Raw genomic sequence first — 19,392 nt, 5'->3', positions numbered from 1 at the left:
AGGGAGCCCGATGCGGGACTCGATCCCGGGACTCCAGGATCATGACCTGAGCCGAAGGCAGTCGCTTAACCGACTGAGCCACCCAGGCGCCCAAGCAGCTCATATTTAAGTGTATGAATGGAGTCTGTGTGTGTTGGACCATAGGGTGAGGTTGGCACAGAGGAAGTAGAACCAAAGATAATGGAAAACATATGTGGCAAGTCTGTACTATAGATGGATGAACAAAATAGAATGTGGAAGTACTTCAAGTCCTCATTCAAGACTTGAATTTTGAAATACGATACATGTTTATTACAAAAAAGATGACGGAGAAGGAAACATTCAATCATTTGTGCTGATTTATCGGTATGTGCTAAGATATTACGGTACTGGGGATAAAGTGGTGAAAGAATCACAAAAATCTGTCTTCGGTTTACAGCCTAGTATCAAAGGAAAGAAACAACTTGCCCCAGATAGGACGTTTCCCGCTTACAAAGGTTTTGTATGAGAAAACAACAAAGAAGTCCGGTTGTTACACAGAGCAGCGATACCCATACCCTAAGTGGGCGGCCTGCAGAAGATAATACCAGGGTTTCTATTTATATTTAGTTTATATTCTTCTAGCCTGTTTTTGCCTAATTATAACGCACATGCATTTAATATACACATTATTATCCCCATGATGGGAGTGCAGACTCAAGTTTTACTGATGTGAATATTTTATCAAAAAAGTTTGGGGACCACTGCTCTAGAGACCTTCGAAGTCCTTAAAAGGGAAAGCGATTTAAATTTAACTGTATTTAAAGTCACATAACACTCATGTCTAAAATGCCAGCAGTACAGGAATTTTTACATAGGAGTCCCTGGAGAAATTATTTTTCTTATGGGCCTTAAAGACAACCCCAGAGGGCCCGCCTTTGTAGTTGTTAATAAGAACTGAAAGAAAAAGTTCTTGGACGAGGTTTGCTGGTTTGGGCCGCCGCCGGGAACAACTCTGGTTGTCCATTCTACATTAGATGTTCAGACAGCAAGCGCAGTCCAGCCAGCTGGATTGCTTGGCGCCTAATCCACAGGGGCCGCCAGGTCCAGAGTCTGAGACGAGCAGGCACAGCTTTCGCACTCACCAAACTCCGCCCGGAGACAGAAAGGCCGTTTCCGGCCGGTCAGAGCTCGGCGCGGGGGAACTCCGCGGCGGAGTCTAGAGCTCCTCCATGCGTACGTAGCCGGCGGGGGCCAGCGTCACGTGCCCAACGTGCGCTGATCTCGCGCCTGCGCGCTGCTGTCCTATTCGCTCCGCTACCGGGCAAACCTGCCTTCTCGCTAGATCGTCACTTCCGACGGACGCTTGGCGTCATCGGCATCGTCACTTCCTGCCAGTACCGGTGTGGACGGTGCGGGTCGTGGCTGCCGGTTCTCCGGTTTTCCCCCTCCCCTACTTTCCTCCCTCCCTCCCTTTCCCTCCCTTGGCGGCTGTCGGTCGCCCGTCGCAGACTCCCTGACCCATCCCCAACCCTTTCCTGACCTCGGTGCCACCCGATTGGCCTCTTTTTCTTGTTTCTCGGCCCAGCCCCGGCCCCCAGTGTCAGGGCGGGGGCCTTGAGCCAGAGGCTCTGCGGCAGAGGAAGGAAAAGACAAGACGACCCTCGGCTCCACAGCCGGATCGCTCGGTTCGCCGCCGCCATGGCAATGAGGCAGACGCCGCTCACCTGCTCGGGCCACACGCGGCCTGTGGTCGATTTGGCCTTCAGTGGCATCACGCCCTATGGCTATTTCTTAATCAGCGCTTGCAAAGGTGAGCAGGGTCCCTAACGACTAGGACTGGGCCGGAAGGTAGAGTGGCGGGTACTCCCCAGTGCGGAAGGGGGGATCTCAGTCTTTGAGATTGGGGCCAACAGTGGTCTGATGGGGAAAACACTGTATTAGGGATTCCGCAGCTGGAGCCAAGGGAGGCTTTTCTGATTGTCTGACGAGGCTAAATACTGCCCCCAACTTGGGCCTCTCATTTCGCTTTTATTGCTATTTCTGGAGAAGCGGGACTGTACACTTGCCTGACGCCTCTGTCATCATATACTGTAAATAATCTTTCAAGGATATGGGGAATAGAGAAAACAGGAGGCCAGGCGAGTAATAACTTTCCTTATTTTAGAGACTTGTCATTGCCTTTATTTTACTGGACATTCCTATGTAGTATTAGCCCCATTTTTCAGTTGGAAACTGAGGTTCAGGTTAAGAAGTTGGTCCAAAATAAGACTCAAATCTAGGTTATTTTGATGCAAATCAATATTCCCACCGAATTACAAATGCTTCAGCGAGAATGTCTGGCTTGTCTCTTCAGTTAATTTGTTTCTGAACGTTTCTTAGTGACCCCAGTGAATGAGAATAGTTACACAACAAAAGCAGTTTAACACTTTGTTATTTGACACGATCACTTTATGTTTGAGTCTTAGGTTTTAAGTAATTTGAACTTCTAAATCACACTTTTTAAATGTGTTTTAGACGGGAAACCTATGCTACGCCAGGGAGATACCGGAGACTGGATTGGAACATTTTTGGGTCATAAGGGTGCTGTTTGGGGCGCGACATTGAATAAGGATGCCACCAAAGCAGCTACAGCAGCTGCAGATTTCACTGCGTAAGTATAGCCAAATCGGCCAGTTTCGAAGATCTCCATGGATTGTGTTGTGAAGTACTCAAAACTTCAGCCTCAGTTAGTCATAAAATTCTGACCCAAAGCCTACCATGTAGAGCACGTGATGTTTGATCTCACTAAAACTCTACTCTGGTCCTTTCTGTTTTTTTTTTCTCCTCAGTGGTTCTCATCAATTTTCAGAGACTTTAAATGACTTATTCTGTATGTCTGGATTGGGACCCAGGAATTTGCATTACTGACAAGCACTCTAGATAATGAATCTTGGTGGTTGTGCTTAAAAATGCTCAATGTAGGGCGCCTGGGTGGCTCAGTTGGTTAAGCAACTGCCTTCGGCTCAGGTCATGATCCTGGAGTCCCGGGATCGAGTCCCACATCGGGCTCTCTGCTCAGCAGGGAGTCTGCTTCTCCCTCTGATCCTCCTCCCTCTCATGCTCTCTGTCTCTCATTCTCTCTTTCGCAAATAAATAAAATCTTAAAAAAAAAAAAAAATGCTCAACGTGTGCTTCTGGAGTGATATCACACATTTCTGTGATGCCCTAGTGCTCATGGCCCAGATTTTTAGCCCTGTCTTACTCCGGTTTTGTTAACTGGCTTTACCCATATTTAAACTCAGTTACTCTTCATTTTCTAAGTTTTTTAAGTTGAAATTTAAATATTCTTGATTTTTTTCCTTACGTCTGCTTTGTTGATTCTACCAGCAGAATGTTCTCTGTTTTTTATGCCTCTGCCACTAGTACCTTTCCTGTCTTTTCATCTGCCATAGTCTTCCTAAAAACAAATTTCATTGGGCGCCTGGGTGGCTCAGTTGGTTAAGCGACTGCCTTCGGCTCAGGTCATGATCCTGGAGTCCCGGGATCGAGTCCCGCGTCGGGCTCCCTGCTCGGCGGGGAGTCTGCTTCTCCCTCTGACCCTCTCCCCTCTCGTGCTCTCTGTCTCTCATTCTCTCTCTCAAATAAGTAAATAAAAGCTTTAAAAAAAAAAAAAATTTCATCATGTCACTTCTCTAATGATCTTCCTGTCTTCCCTCTGCAGTTTCAGTGGTTCATGACCTGGGAAACTCGAGTGAACCCAAAAATAACCTGGGAAACTTTAAAATATTCAGATGCATGTGTCTGACAAATTCTGATTTAACTGGTCTGGGGATGGAGTCCCCAACATCTGTTTTTTTCTTTTTTAAAGTTCTAGTTGATTCTGATGTTAAGCCTTAGAATCACTGGCCTAAAGGTTAAATTTCACTTGTTGGCCAGTTTAAAATTTGGCCTCATCCTAGTTTATCAGTATTACCTGACACTGCACATCATATGCCCTACAATCTAGTTATACTAAACTTCTTGCCAGAATACACTTTACCTGTTTTGGTTTTTGGCTTTTGCATATGTTAGAGTGACTTGCAATGACCCACTTTCTCCTTCAGGGCACTTTCATATTTTACATAATCTTGGTATTCTAGTTCCTAATTGTGTTTATGACATAGCAGACCTTTAAATGTGTAAACTGATGAAGGCAACATCAAGAGCTATTGCATATGGTAGTAAACCTTGTTAGACTCAAGTCTGGAAAGTAAAGTAGTCTTGTTTTTCTTTCTCCTTTTTCTTTCTTCCACAGAGTTCCAAACTAGGAGCAGTTGTAAATGTGCTGCTCCTTTGTTTTAAGCAAATCAAATATACGAAATTTATTATAAAAAATGAAGGCAGATTGATTGTGATGATGGATATATGACTCTTTGCATTTGTTGCAACATGTAAATTTCTATACCACAGAATGAATTTTACTGTATGTAAAATTAAAAAACAAGTTAAAAGTTTTTAAATAAGGAGAGGGTGATATGGTGCTTACCCGGTATTAAATTTGAGATGATGAGAGATCCGTAAAAAAAGTTATAAATGTCAGCAGCCTGAACTTTTTTCTGTGCCTTCAATGAACAGATTTCTAGTATGTCTTTATGCATAGCCATTGTAAGGCTTTGTGCTGTGCCCTGTTTTGATTGTATGTAATACTGATAAAATAAAGAGCTGCTTGAATTTATATAAATCCTTTAATGTCAACAGCTTTAGGTCAAATGTTGCTTTAGATGTCGGCATGCTACTTGCAATGTGTCATTCTCCTTTGTTAATTTGGTAAAAGTGATTCTCAGATGGAAGGCTTACGGTGAAAGTGTTCATTCCGTGTTCTGTGTTAAAACTTCTGGCACTTTTCGGGCGCCTGGGTGGCTCAGTTGGTTAAGCGACTGCCTTCGGCTCAGGTCATGGTCCCGGGGTCCTGGGATCGAGTCCCGCATCGGGCTCCCTGCTCTGCGGGGAGCCTGCTTCTCCCTCTCCCACTCCCCCTGCTTGTGTTCCCTCTCTCGCTGTGTCTCTCTCTGTCAAATAAATAAATAAAATCTTTAAAAAAAAAACTTCTGGCACTTTTATAGTACTTAATTGATTTATGTGTTCTTGCTTCTTGAGGTCAGGTTATATTTTTTATATTCTCTGGCTTATTTAATACCTTATGTTTGTTGAGTAAATAACTAGAGGAAGTGTTCTAAAGTAGAGGGTAAAGAATGGGTGAATTATAGATCTTGGTTTTGCTTCTGGAACACTTGTGTCTGATTGCCATGAGTTTAGCTTTTTTTTTTTCCCCTTCACTTCTCCAAAGTTTGTTTTTTGCTCAGTCTAGTAGGAACATTGTCATTGGGAATGAATGTCATTGATTTTATAACAGAGGTAGAAATTGGGATTTTCAACTCTAGATTTCAGAGGTTTGGTGGGTGGATTTTAAAAAATGTCATTATTGAAACTAGGTCCCAGTCTGCTGTGGTAAGTTAATAGTTAATAAAGTGGTATTTTAAATTAAACATAATTAAGTTTTAAATGTAACAAGATGTTAGAGACTATAAACAGCATTAAAAAAAGACAGATTTTTGAATTGCAATTCTGAAAGGATAAGTTTTTGTTAACCTCAATTCTGGGCCCTGTCCGTCATTGTTAATTATGTGAGTAAAACGCTCTGTCACCTTCTGCCTGATGGTCTTGCCCTGATCTTTAAGAGACTTGTGCGAAAGCTTGTTGGGAAGGATGCCTGTCTCTGTAAAATCTGTGAAGACTCGGTTTGTACGTTTGATCGAATGATGATACCAGTCCTCTGGAAGATAAAGAAGTAGACAGAAATTACTGCATGTGATAACGGCCTCTGAAATGGAGAGAAAAAAAGGCGTGAAAAAATATGGCACTTTAAATACTTAATATATTGAGTCTTGGAAAGAATAGTCAGGATTGTATCTTGCTGTCAGAGGGACAGTTATCTTTATTTAGGTCACTTACAGAGCATTCATAGCCCAAGTCCCACATTCCAGGGCATGTCTCTGGATAGGTATTCAGTGTTGTTTTTATGCTTAACATTTCAAGTCTCAGTGTCTATGTTTACAAGTAGCATTAGAAGCGTGAGCCCTGGAGCCTGATTCTGCATCCGAATCCTGTGACCTTGGGAATTTATTTAACCTCTTTTTCTCAGTGTCATCATCTATAAAGATGAGAATAGAAATAGCACTTATCTCAAATGTCAGTTGTGAATATTAAATGAGTTAAAATGTTTCTAATATTGAGAACATTGCTTAAAACCTAATGAGTATGTGTTACGTGTGTAAGGTCACAATGATAGCTCCCATTCGGCTAGACCAAATTCGTATTTGTCATTTTGGAACTTCTGAGGCTAAGGCCATGGAACTTTCTGGTTTTGTGCAAAGAAAGTTCTTAAATATTAAGAAGAAATGCTTCCCCCCCCCCCCCCCAATTCCCACTATATCATGGCAAGAAAGATGTAAGCATTCACTTTGGTTAGGTCTGAGTCCATGTGCTAGCTATGCTTTGTGTTTCCAGTTTGATCATGGGTTGCTTCTTAAAAGTTCGGCTTTGGTATCCTAAGATGGGTGTAAGACCACATGGTTATTGGGAGGATTTGAGAGATCTTTTTCCACTTATATCCTTGGAGTCTAGCATAGCGTCTTTTGCGTAGTAGCTGCTCAATAAATAGTAGCTGAGTCTTACTCCTAGTTTGTTCATTGTCTGTCTTTGAAGAGTGGGAGTGTTATGTATATTCTCTTTTAATGATTTGTATGGAGCTTGCTGTTATGGAGCTTGAACCAGCTAAAGAATAGCTTCCCCAACTTAACCTGATTAATCATAGTTGGTATAAATCATTTTTAGGAAGTTCTCCCCACCTCCCCCATTCTTACGTTTCTCAGAAAATTCATTAATGTCATGTTTATGTAGAAGAAAATTTGGTTCTTTTGGAGCAGAGTTGGTCTGTGGGTCATTTGGGAATGTTATCTTGAGGTAATTCGGGCGGTTGTGTCAGGTGATGAGGACCCTATTCCCTGAAACCCCCTCCTCTTATTATCTTTTAATTCATGAAGCTAATATAAGCTTTACTTCCCATGATCCTCTTAGCATCTCCACTTTCCTCTTGTTAAAATCATCTGGAGGGAGTGCCAAAAGTGGAGAAGATAATTGTGCTCTGTTCCAGAGGATGATTAAATAGATCTGGAGTTGGGCCCTGAAGTCTATAGATAACCAAAGTGTATGATCACTTTTCTCTCTTGTAAAAGACAATGGGAAGATCAATTTTCCTCTGAATAAGGTTGTTGATAAATTGAAGGTGGTATTACCTCCTTTTTGATGACTTAGTCAGCATGTTAAGATAGCTAGGCAATGTTTTTCACCCAGAAAAGCTTAATTTTTTATTAAGGCTTTAAAAAAGGTAAGTTAAGTAAATTAATTAATTAATTAATTAAAAAGCGGGGGGCGTCTGGGTGGCTCATTCGTTAAGCGTCTGCCTTTGGCTCGGGTCATGGTCTCAGGGTCCTGGGATCGAGAGCCCTGCATTGGGCTCCCTGCTCTGCGGGAAGCCTGCTTCTCCCTCTCCCACTCCCCCTGCTTGTGTTCCCTCTCTCGCTGTGTCTCTCTCTGTCAAATAAATAAATAAAATCTTAAATAAAATAAAAATAAAAAAGTTAAGCATCTCCTCTTTTGAGACTTGTGGTAAGTCTGTTCTCAGGATATGAAAAGTATTGAACAGACAGCATTAATATATGCACGAAACAGGGGATATAAGGTGGGTCAGTAGTTTAGGGAGGTGACAAGTACTTCTAGAGTTGTGCAGGCAATAAATGCTGCAGGGTTCGCTGAGGAAAGGATACTGTTAATGATGCTTCATTGCCCTGATTTGAGCCTGCAGCCAGCTACGTAATACCACTTTCATGCCTGGAGATTGAAAAATACATTAGAAAACACTTAGGTTATTCCAGAATATTTTTAGGGCTGTAAGCCCTTTTTAGGACTCTTAACTGTGAATAATGAAATAGGCCCAAAGTTAGTACAGGTGATTAGAGCATGCTCTGTCAGAGTGTGTCATCTTCAATTTTAGTGGTGTTTCTAAATAGGAGGGAAAAGACTATAGATCTCTTGGCCCTACTTTGATCATGCTCTCCCCCCCAACCCCCGCTTATTGTTCCCTTTATTTTTAAAAATAAATGTCAATTATATTAAAATGAAAATCTTTATGGAGCATAGCTTGTTCACTCTTAACAGTTCTTTTCCCAGTAAGCAAAGTTTTCGTTTATTTTTCAATGACCTCTTCTGTAAAGTGAACTTTTTTTCCCCTTCTTTAATCTTTTTTATTGAGAGAACCTCTTACAGTATTTTTCTAATGTATTATTTGACCATTAACCCCTAATGTAATGCATACATATATATGTGTATAGACACACAACCACACATATATTTTGGGTTGGAGGGGGTCAGAGAAACGGTTGAGAGGTTAAAAATCCTGTGTTAACATTATATAATCAAAGGTTGTGATATTTTGGGGGGAAGTTAATTGGATTAGAATTTGAGAATTTTAAGAGTCAACTTTGAGGAAGACATGGAGAGAATATTTTCTTCTTTACTGTCTTGATTTAAAATTTTATGTAACCTGTATCAGGGCCTTTCATTCTCCTGTAAATTCTTTTTAGGATTTCTTTTTTTTTTGTTTGTTTTGTTTTGCATGTACATGAGAATAGAGAAACAAACTGGAAAGATGAAACTTAAAATTAGTTAAAATGTCTTACAGTCTTGCTAAAAGGATATTATGGCTGTAGGCTAAAAGTAAGGATGGGCTGGTTCATTGATCTCATTTACTTAAATTTGTAGATCTTTTCCATTGTCAAAATTAGATTGGTTATATGGCTTCTATGGGGATAAATTTCTTTTAGAATCATTAAAATATTTAATCAAAGGAATCTTAACAGTGAGGGATATTAGAGAGAATGGGAGACTTATAATTCATTTATATAACATTTTGCATACCTAACTTACTTGGTTATCATCAGAATTACCATTATATTTATTTTTTAACTTTACTCTTTACTTTTAGCAAAGTGTGGGATGCTGTCTCAGGAGATGAATTGATGACCCTGGCTCATAAACACATTGTCAAGACTGTGGATTTTACGCAGGTATCAGAAAATGGAGTATATTTTAGGGAGTTAAATTGCTGTTATTATAGGATGTAATAATGGTCGTGTATTTGATTGGTTTGTATATTCTATATTTGTTTGGGGGTGATATTAGGTGTATATTGACTTATATATGATTTAATTACAGATTAAGCATACAAATTTAGTTACTTGGTTAATCCTAAAATACCATGGAACTCTTGGATCAGTTCTCCATCAGTAGCAACAAACATCTAAAACATGCAAATAATGTTTCCTCACTACTTTCAGAAGAGAGGATAAATTTGAGATCATTAAAGAGGTGTTACTTAGGAGGGAGAGGATCAGGGCAGCTGGAGAATATTCTTGTGGTAGGTGGCATAATACATTTGAATGGTAGAGCTTAAAGGGTTTTGGCAATTATGAGAAGGATAAATGTTCTCTAGTATCGTCTCAGAAGTAATTGGCCTGTGTTGCATTTCTTTGTGATGTCTGCAAACTTTATTTGGATTTTAATTGGTGTTGAAGAAGTTTCAAAGAGATAGTAGCTATTAAAATGGCTCCTCCGTAAACAGTTTGCTTGTGTGTATTTTCAGGATAGTAATTACTTGTTAACCGGGGGACAGGATAAACTGTTACGCATATATGATTTGAACAAGCCTGAAGCAGGTAAGTGTAATTTATATGTGTTTATATTATATTTTCTTTTAATTTAAATAAGTTTTCTTGATTAAAGGAATCATGTTCAGTACTCAAATTTGAAATTAAAGATAGTCACGAAGAGAAAAATGAAAACAATTCATCATCCAGTATTAATCACTATTAGTATTTTTTAATTTTTGGTTCATAGTCTTCCAGTCTTTTTTTTTTTTTTTTTTTTAAGATTTTATTTATTGACAGAGAGAGCACAAGCAGAGGGAGAGAGAGGGAGAAGCAGGCTCCCTGCTGAGCAAGGAGCCCGATGTGGGACTGGATCCCAGGACCCTGGGATCATGACCTGGGCCGAAGGCAGCTGCTTAACTGACTGAGCCAACCAGGTGTCCCTTCCAGTCTTTTTTCTATGCAGATATCTTTTTTTAATGTTCCTACATTGTGCTTTCATAGTTTCTTTAAAAATTAAAAATTCATCTTGCCAAATTTTTATCATTTAAGTTTAAAAAGGTACATAGCAGTGTTACTACTTTTTGGTAAGAAAGAATGGTTGTCTAGAAGGTGAGAAGTGAGAATTTTAGTGTGTGCATATTTTGTTCAGATTTTTGAACCATATGAATATATTAGCTAATCAGAAGAATTTTTAAAACTTAAAAAATTACAATTTTTTCATGTATTTAAATATTCTCTCTACTGTTTTTAATGACTATTGTTTTTTATGCTATGAATAAGTCGATTAACCAGTCTCTTACTGTGGCCCATTTGGGCTATTTACAAATTTTAAATATAAGTGGTGTTACACTTAACATCCTTATAGGTGCAGATATTTCCACAATTACTTCTATAGAATAACTACACAGAAATAGAATTGTTGGGACAAAAAGGGAGGTACACTTGGAAGCCATTGGTAGGTATTACCAAAGTGTGCTCCACCAAAGTATAAAAATATATATCTATAGCTAATCTCTTCTGGCAAACACTGATAACTTTGTCTTTTCCAATTTAATAGAAGAAAAATGATTCTGTGATATTGTGAACTTGAAAAAAATTATTCACGAGATTAAAATACTGTTGAATACCATTTTAATGTGTTCTTTGTGAACAATAGTCTGTTCATGCCCTTTGCCAATTTATCTGTTGTGATGTTCATCTTCTTATTGGTTTTAAGGTTCTTTATTATATTTTGATTTGTCATTTGCTTTTAAATTTTGTTAATAAGGTTTATGGTATACACATTGTAAAGTTTTTGGTGGTGAAATTTATTTCCTTTATGAATTCTCTTACTGCACGGAAGTCATAAAAGATGCCTTTTTCCCCTGATCCAGATATTCATCTCTTTTGTAGTATCTTAATGCTTTTCTAGTCACATAATATGTAATATATATTTCAAAAGCTACCAGATTATAATGAACAGGATTTTGTTTTATTTATTTTATAGTCTTACGTTTTGTATCGTGGGTATTATTCATTAATTTATGAATTTCAGAAGTTTGTAGGAAAGTCAAAGCTACATTGGATATTAAGCAGTTATTCTCAAGACAGTCTCTTTCCTAAAAGCATTTCTAAGGTGAGCAAACAGACTACATTTATAGATTCTTCTTCATTGGCATCTGGAGGTATTTCTCTTCATTCTCTTTTATAACTTTACGCCAAAACATAGCAAAGTACTCGGACCTACGTCAGTGTGCCTTTCTGACTTAGCAAGTTAGTTCAGGCCTTAGGCCCTTCTCAAAGCTGCTTTCTGAAAGTGGTTCTTCTGCTGTACTGGCAATAGAAATAATAGCAGTTAACTGCTTTTACTGTATGTCAAACTCCAGGTTAGAAACCTTAGGTGTATATTCTCATTTGATCCTCATACTCAAACTGTGAGGTGTAGTAACTGTTGTTATCCCATTTTACAGAAGAAAAAATGAAAGGGCTAAGTAACCTTTACTTCAGCAGGTTAAGTAACTTGCCCCAAATCAAAGTAGGGTTGGTTGGATGGCTTTGCCTCCAGAATCTGCTTTTGCCCAAAGATAACACTGAGCAGTTGTTCTTTTTTTTTTAATCTTTTGAAGGGAAAGTCTCCAACAGAGATAGGTTCCTGGTGGTGGTTTTGTTTTGTTTTGTTTTTTGAAGCTTTGATCTCATTGTAGAAATATTCTTGGGAATTACTGCATTGTTTTTTACTCTCTTTTTCTCCTGTCAGCCTGCTTCCCTCTTTTTTCCTGTTTCTACCAACAGTGGCTTGGACGAGGGTCCCAGTGTTAGTGGTAATGTTGGATTAGCTTTTTTTTATTTCATTGTGCTACAGTAATGCTTTTGAAAGCAGAAACATAGCCTGGAGGGAGTGGTGTATTCACTCCCAGATACATATAGCAGCATTGTTCTTGGGTTCTTTGTCATGCAGATAAATTTTTGTTCCAGTGTAGAAAAACCACATGTATTCTGTGGAAACAGTAAGTTTGCATTGTGTTGGGCTTTGAAAAGTTGCAGTTTAATTTGAAGTGTACTTCTTTTCTTTTTACATATTTAATTGTTCCAGTATTGCTCAGTTTAAAAAAGCAAATATTAACAAATGTAATTTAAATTGTTTCATTTTAAGAACCTAAGGAAATCAGCGGTCACACCTCTGGTATTAAAAAAGCTCTATGGTGCAGTGAGGATAAACAGATTCTTTCAGCTGATGATAAAACTGTCCGGTAAGTAATTTTTCTTTAGTGATTTAAAGTTGAAAAATATTTGACCTTAGTGATTATATTTTAAATATTTCTCATAACTGTATGTATGAAGGATTATCTCTAAACATTGAAACTTAAGCTGCACATAGATCACATTTTTCTGGAGCTGCCCATACTGTTATAAACCTAGAGCAGAATCCACAAGACACTTAATTAAAATTACTGACATCTTTATAAGCCTGTGCTCTTAACCTGATTCACTGGACAAGCTGGCTACGGGGGGGTCCATGAAACTCCTGGTATCGTATACATAATTTTGTGTGCTGATACCTGATGTTTTTTCCTGTGGAAATATATATAGCTATCATCAGATTCACAGAGTGTAAGAACTGTTCTTTAGAGTGATGCTAAAATTGGTAAGATTAGGACTTACATGTCTTATAGCATAGTTTGCTAAGGGAGGTATATTTAAGTATTAAAGTTGACTTCACCAACAAGATACCAAGTAATGTAACATTGTATAGGAATCCCAAATTTCTCTGTATCATCTATAACTTATGAATTGGAATATAGGAGATTTTACTACAACTGTGATTATTCTTCATTGGTTAATCTGTAGATATAATTGGGAATTAAGCTTTTTCTTAAGTGAGTAAATACCACCATATTTTCCTCTTCCTTTTTTGCAGCCTTTGGGATCATGCTACCATGACAGAAGTGAAATCTCTAAATTTTAATATGTCTGTTAGCAGTATGGAATATATTCCTGAGGGAGAGATCTTGGTAATAACCTATGGACGATCTATTGCTTTTCATAGTGCAGTAAGGTATGTCCAAGAAATACCTTCTTTTTTTTTTTTTTTGGTATCTTAAAAATTGGAAGGCACATGTGAAAGGTATTTAACTCTTTTAACAAGGCAAATCTTGGCCTATACTATATAATATGGGGAAAAGTTTCCATGCCATTATTAATATGTATTTTAAGAATTTGATATACTGAGGAATTAATCCAATTAATTTCCAATATTTAGGGGACATTATTGGTAAAATTTAGTAACTTCTAAATTTTTTCTTTTTTTAAATTATATTTTCCTTAAAAGGATTGCTAGACTGGTGTTATAATTAATGTGCATTACTGTAAAAAGCCAGTCATCTTGATTCTCTTATTAATTTTCCTTTTACAATTTTAGAGAAATAGTGATTTTTTTCTTCTATTCCAAAGTTTGTGTAGATCTAATGATGTTTTTTAAAAACAGATTTAATTTTTTTGTGACTATAAGTGTAGTTAAATGCCCTTGTTGAAAATTTGGAAAAGATAATTTTAAAAAATTTACCCACTGTTCTTCAACCATAGATGCCAGACTGTTAATGGTAGTTGTATTTTCCATTAGTCTTTTTTTCTTTGTTACACATGTATAACATTATATGTGTGTGTTTGTGTGGGTATTTTCTTTTTAGTTACTAGGGCCCTATGAGTGTAATTTTGATTTTTTATTTTAAACTATTCTTAGCTATTAAAAACTGTTTGAAAATATTTTTGCTAGGTGTATTGATAGGTTTTACTAAATTATGTATCAGTTTCTCTGAAAAGAGCTGATGTCCAAACTCATTGATGTTCATGTGCATTGATTCTTATTATAGCTGTAGTTCTAAATTTGGTTATTCTTTCAAAAGCTTGATAGTAAAAACGGAACCATCTTTAGCAGTTTTTATATTTTTGTAGTATTGAAGGTTTTGTTGCAGAAGCTTATAAATTCTCAGCAATTGAGAATAATGTATAAATAATCCATTATGTTAATTACTTATTATAAAACATTTTCTGTTCTCAAAGATGCGTGGTTGTCATGGAAAAATCAAACAATACAGAATTAAATTTCTTTCAATGCAAAAATCCAAATATATCAGCCATACTGTTGTTAATTAGCCAGCACAGTCATTTCCAGGAAAGCACTCACTGCACAAAGTGTCTTTGTATTCCTGGAATGAACTCCACTTGGCATAGTATCCTTCTGGACTTTTTTTGCTAATATTATTTAGAAGGCTTTTTTTTTTTTTTTTTTAACATCACTATTTATGTTTGACTAAATGAAGATATAATCATTTCTTGGGTTTCAGAAATTAGGAACAGTTTAAAAGTAATTGTTTCCTGGTATTGTTTATGTAGTCAAAATTTATAAATATTACTTAAACTATTTTCCAGTTTGGACCCAATTAAGTCCTTTGAAGCTCCTGCAACCATCAATTCTGCATCTCTTCATCCTGAGAAAGAATTTCTTGTTGCAGGTGGTGAAGACTTTAAACTTTATAAGTATGATTATAATAGTGGAGAAGAATTAGGTGAGTTGCTCTCTTTTTCCTCCCTTAAAATGATACGGTTACATTTATCAAATGGTTTTCAGTAATTAACACCTCAGTTAGCAAATTTTTCAGCTAACTAAAGCTTGTTATTTCCAAGTGAAAAAAGTAAAGGATTTTTTTCCACTTTTGGTAGAAGTATTTACAGTGGTGTAAATAAAGCATGCCAGACTCTCAATTTTACCTTTTCCTTTTAACTTAAGTTCATTGTATTCTGGTAGTCTATACAATAGGGCAGTATATTTATTGGGGGTAGGAGGAGGCAGTCGTACATCAAAATCATGTTAAACAGATGTAAGGGTATTTGTTTTTTCTGAAGTATAGTGCTGGTATGTAGTCCCATCTACCTGGCTCCCCCTATTGCTAGTGTAAGAATCTCTAAGCTCTGTTGAGAATAGTGTGGGCGAAAAACAGCTATGGTGTATTACAGGGATACCTTAGGCATCTGAATTGGAGGGGATTTTTGTTTGTTTGGATTTTTTTGGAGTCTGACTTTTGCTTCCACTTTCATAATAGTCCTTCATAAAGGCAGAGGAAGGGCATATAAGATTAATTTGAAGTTAATGTACATCTAATTTTACATTTATCTGATTGAGTAGGTATGTCATAATCATGGTTCTCAGTATCTACTTTTAGCCTTCACAAAATTTGCTTTTTGAACTAGTATATTTAGTTTTTATAATTTCTTTTTCTGTAAGCTGCTACTTTGTCTAGCTGTCCTGCTTTACCACCCAATGAAATTAAGCTTGTTAGAATTATGCACAAAGAACAAAAGACAGCCTTATGTTTTGTTTTTTTGGGAAAACTAATGGATTTGGGTTGGACTAGTGGAAGTTTGGTGAATGGACCATATAGAATCTATTATAATTGCTTATGGTTCACCCTTTATTATTTGAATATGTGACTTTTAAATCAGAGATCCTTTTTTATTATTTAATGTCAGTTTTCAGAGTTTCAGAATGTTGTGGTCACGTTTTTTATTCTTTTTGAAAAAGAGGTAAATTATTTGCCTGAGATCTGTGGTCACAGTTAGTGAACACCAGACCTTGGACCCAGCTTATTCTCATTCCAAACCTCTCATATTCTTTCTACTCTCATGAAAATTTTTACTGTCATGATAATACTCTCTTGATTCTCTCTGGTTGGACAGAGATGGGGAAAGATGAGGGTCCTTGAGTTGAATGGACCTGAAAACAGAATAAAGCATTGGTCTAGTAAATACTAAAGACTTGGAAAACACGAAGGTGATGAGGCATTAGAAAATAGAAGAGGAAAGTTCATAAATAAGGATATGACTTAAACAGAACAATACTACTACTTATCTGTACATTTTCTCATTAAATTCCCCAGACTAAAATATTTAAGGAATGGCATTGATCTTGAATCTTCATGTTCTGTGTGACAGAATGACTAGTAGACTCTAGTCTGGTGGGAAATTAAGAGGCAGTGTGTGTAAAAGAGCTCCATCTGGTGGCTCTCTGTGGTCATAATAAGAATTGGTTCCCTGGTAAATAGGCAGTGAGTTTAGGATGTGGAAATTGGGATCAAACTGACAGACTTTAGATCTGCTTTCTGTAAAACTTACTCCCTTCCTTTACCCTTTTATGGGACATGAAGCCTTATATATATATATATATATATATTTTTTTTTTTTTTTTTTTTAAGAGGGACAGTATGACACCATAATGTGTGCTAGAATTGGAAGAGGGTAATTTTACAGAGAAATGGTAGACATTATATACCACTTTGTGGTAAGAATCACTTTATTTTTAATGAAGTTTAGTTCTTTGAATTTGCACTTAGGATTTTCACATCTTCCCAATAATACAGACAGTATTTTCCTTAGTGTATCAATACTTAACCAACATTTAAGTATTAAATTATCTAATAGCCCTTCTCTTTTTCAGAATCCTACAAAGGACACTTTGGTCCTATTCACTGTGTGAGATTTAGTCCTGATGGAGAACTCTATGCCAGTGGTTCTGAAGATGGAACATTGAGACTATGGCAAACTGTGGTAGGAAAAACATACGGCCTTTGGAAATGTGTACTTCCTGGTAAGCATCTGTATTCAAAGTTAATCAAGTTAAGGGGGGGGTGCTATAGATTTTAACTTATTTGATATGGTTTAAGCAGAGAAGCCCATAATTATAAATTGGCTACTGTGTTATTTTATTTGGTTAAATTTTTTTGTTGTGTTTTCTGTACTTCGTGTGTGTGTGTGTGTGTGTGTGTGTTTTCTATTCTTGAATTTTTTTACACCAGATCATTTGGTGAATGACATGGACCTATTTCAAAATTTGCTAGAGGGTGATATGAAGAATTTCTAAGTAAATGTATTTAATCTCTGGTATTACTCACTGATTCTTATTAATAAGGTAGACATGCTTTTAATAAAAATACTTAGTTATTGATCCCAAAGTAGTTGTGGTATGAACTTAAAAGTGAACTTTGATGGAAAAACATACTATTTTAGAGTCACAGTTATTAAAAAAGGGGAGGTTCCTATTGGGTTTTGTAGCTCATTGCTTAGAATAGTGTTGGTGTACTCTTCTTACTTATTAAATACTGGAGGTTGCTGGTAATACTGTAATTCACATAATCATGATTGCTTTTCTTTTCATAGAAGAAGATAGTGGTGAGCTGGCAAAGCCAAAGATCAGTTTTCCAGAGACAACAGAAGAGGAGCTAGGTAAATACTAATGAATTAACTTTTGTAGAGTCCTGGGGGATTTAAAATTGAAGTGTTAGGTGAGTTTTACTCGTTGACAAAGGAAATTTATTAAATATGAACATACTTAAATAATGGAAAGTTTATGTATATGTATTTTTATATACATATGTATTTTTATATACATGTTTATAAAATATTCTAAGTATCTACTGCATAGTACAGTCTCGGAGATGTAGTGTGGATCTGAGGTGGTTACTCTTACAGTCCTTGGAGTCTAACTTGAGGCAGTTGCTAAAATAAAAAAACAAATTGTCACAGTTACATTTGTTATTTAACATTTATTAAGCGCTTACTATGTACCAAGTGCTGTTTCCCAAATCTAGAATTACAGATTGTAAGATGCACTGATCATATAATATTGTTTGAAACTTGAATAAATAAAGGAGGGGGCCAGATCTTTCAAGATAAGACTTTAATTCAGTGCTTACTAGATAGTTGGAATCACTGAAAGCTTAGCCTAGAAGAGGGGACCCTGGGAAGTTCAGTTATGGTATAGAAGAGTTTGATGGGTGAAATATAGGAACTATTTTTTCATTGCATTTTCAGTGCCATGAGTCTAGTCATGAATGGTGTGTGCCCTTGTTCTCTTTTGCCTCCCCTCACCAGCACACTGAAAAAATCTTTTTATGCCTTCGTTACACAGAAATTTTCTTTATTAAGTTGACTAATGTGGGGTTTTTTTAATTGTTATTTTTTCATTACAGAAGAAATTGCTTCAGAGAATTCAGATTCCATCTATAGTTCAACTCCTGAAGTGAAGGCCTGAGCATTGGGCATATGCCACAGATAATGTACAAGTTATGGACTAAAACAAGCAAGCAGAGAGAAGCATCAGCCTCCCAGAGTTACTCTCTGCTTAAGGCAACCATGAGCAGTAAATAATGGGGAATGTGAATTAGCTCCAGTGCTGGAACTAACTTGGTGTAACCTGTACGTGAAAAGGCAAGAGTATCAGATGAAGGCAGGTGGAATTAGGCTCTTGTGGTATGATGGCCTGTTGTCTTTTTAATGAATATGTGCAAGCCAACATCCAATTTCTCTTATTACAATTAGATTTCTTGTAGCTGTTTATGTTATTATGGAGAAGAAAAATATATTGGCCTATTTTTCTGACTTTTCCCTTAAAGCAGAAAGCCTTTTTTTTTTTTTTTTTGCTTTAGTTGTAAAGAAGAGGAAATACATGATAAAGTAATTGGTTTGATTTCTCTTTCATTGTACATTGCTTCTGAATATCTAATTGTTTTAGTTGTCTAAATAAAATGCTTCTAAACAAAACAATGTTTGTTTCCTGGGAAAAATATAGATTTGAGTTTATAAATGGAAATTGCCAAAAGTTTTTCTACATTATAACTATATCAAAAGACAATATGGTTAAACAATCTTTAGTAAACATATTGTTTCCTAATTTTGAAATTCAGTTACTTGTACTGGATTTTTAAAATTTCCATGTTTTTCGCTGGGTTTGCATTTACTTCCTCTTGCATTGGATAGAAATGCTTGACCTGCTTTTTAAAAAAATTTCAGAGTAATGACTTACTTAAATGACACATGCTAGTTATAAGAAAAAAAATAAGGTGAGTCAGAATTGGCAGAAAGCAGGAAAATCGCTTGAAATCGCACCATCCCCCAAATCTGTTAAAATTCAGTGAGCATTAATGGCATTTTTGTGTATCTGTATGTGTGTATGCAGATAGAAAAAAGTGGGATAATTGTAGATCTGCAATGTTTATTTTACTTTATCCTTTAAGTGCAGATGGCATTCAAAAAACCTTTTTACCAACCTTCTAATAAAATGGGTCAACTGGGTTTACACTTGTACTTATTTTTTAAAATAGGAGTATATTAAACTAGTGACAGAAATACTTTAGACCAATGAATAACATCTCTTGTCAAATTGCTTTTTGTCTCC

The 19,392-nt window shown here is 36.6% G+C and overlaps 1 protein-coding gene across 2 annotated transcripts; it reads left to right on the top strand.

The window, feature by feature from the left end:
- The first annotated feature begins 868 nt into the window (after window positions 1–868).
- STRAP (serine/threonine kinase receptor associated protein) lies at window positions 869–18,758 on the top strand. 2 transcript variants are annotated; one of them, XM_035028144.1, is made up of 10 exons: window positions 869–1,771; window positions 2,476–2,611; window positions 9,023–9,104; window positions 9,680–9,752; window positions 12,319–12,415; window positions 13,084–13,221; window positions 14,595–14,731; window positions 16,657–16,806; window positions 17,376–17,441; window positions 18,188–18,758. In XM_035028144.1, exons 1-10 carry the CDS (start codon window positions 1,660–1,662, stop codon window positions 18,247–18,249), a joined length of 1,053 nt encoding a protein of 350 aa, XP_034884035.1. In that variant the 5' UTR covers window positions 869–1,659; the 3' UTR covers window positions 18,250–18,758. The 2 variants fall into 2 exon arrangements, with proteins under 2 accessions (XP_034884035.1, XP_034884036.1); XM_035028145.1 differs by having other exon boundaries at window positions 1,340–1,771; window positions 17,379–17,441.
- The last annotated feature ends 634 nt before the right edge of the window (window positions 18,759–19,392 follow it).

This window comes from Mirounga leonina, unplaced genomic scaffold, assembly GCF_011800145.1.
Source record: "Mirounga leonina isolate KUSES-001 unplaced genomic scaffold, KU_Mleo_1.0 Mir_201, whole genome shotgun sequence".
Classification (NCBI taxonomy): Eukaryota; Metazoa; Chordata; class Mammalia; order Carnivora; family Phocidae; genus Mirounga; species Mirounga leonina.
Note: the sequence above shows the minus strand (reverse complement) of the source record. Positions and strands in the feature narration are given on the sequence as shown.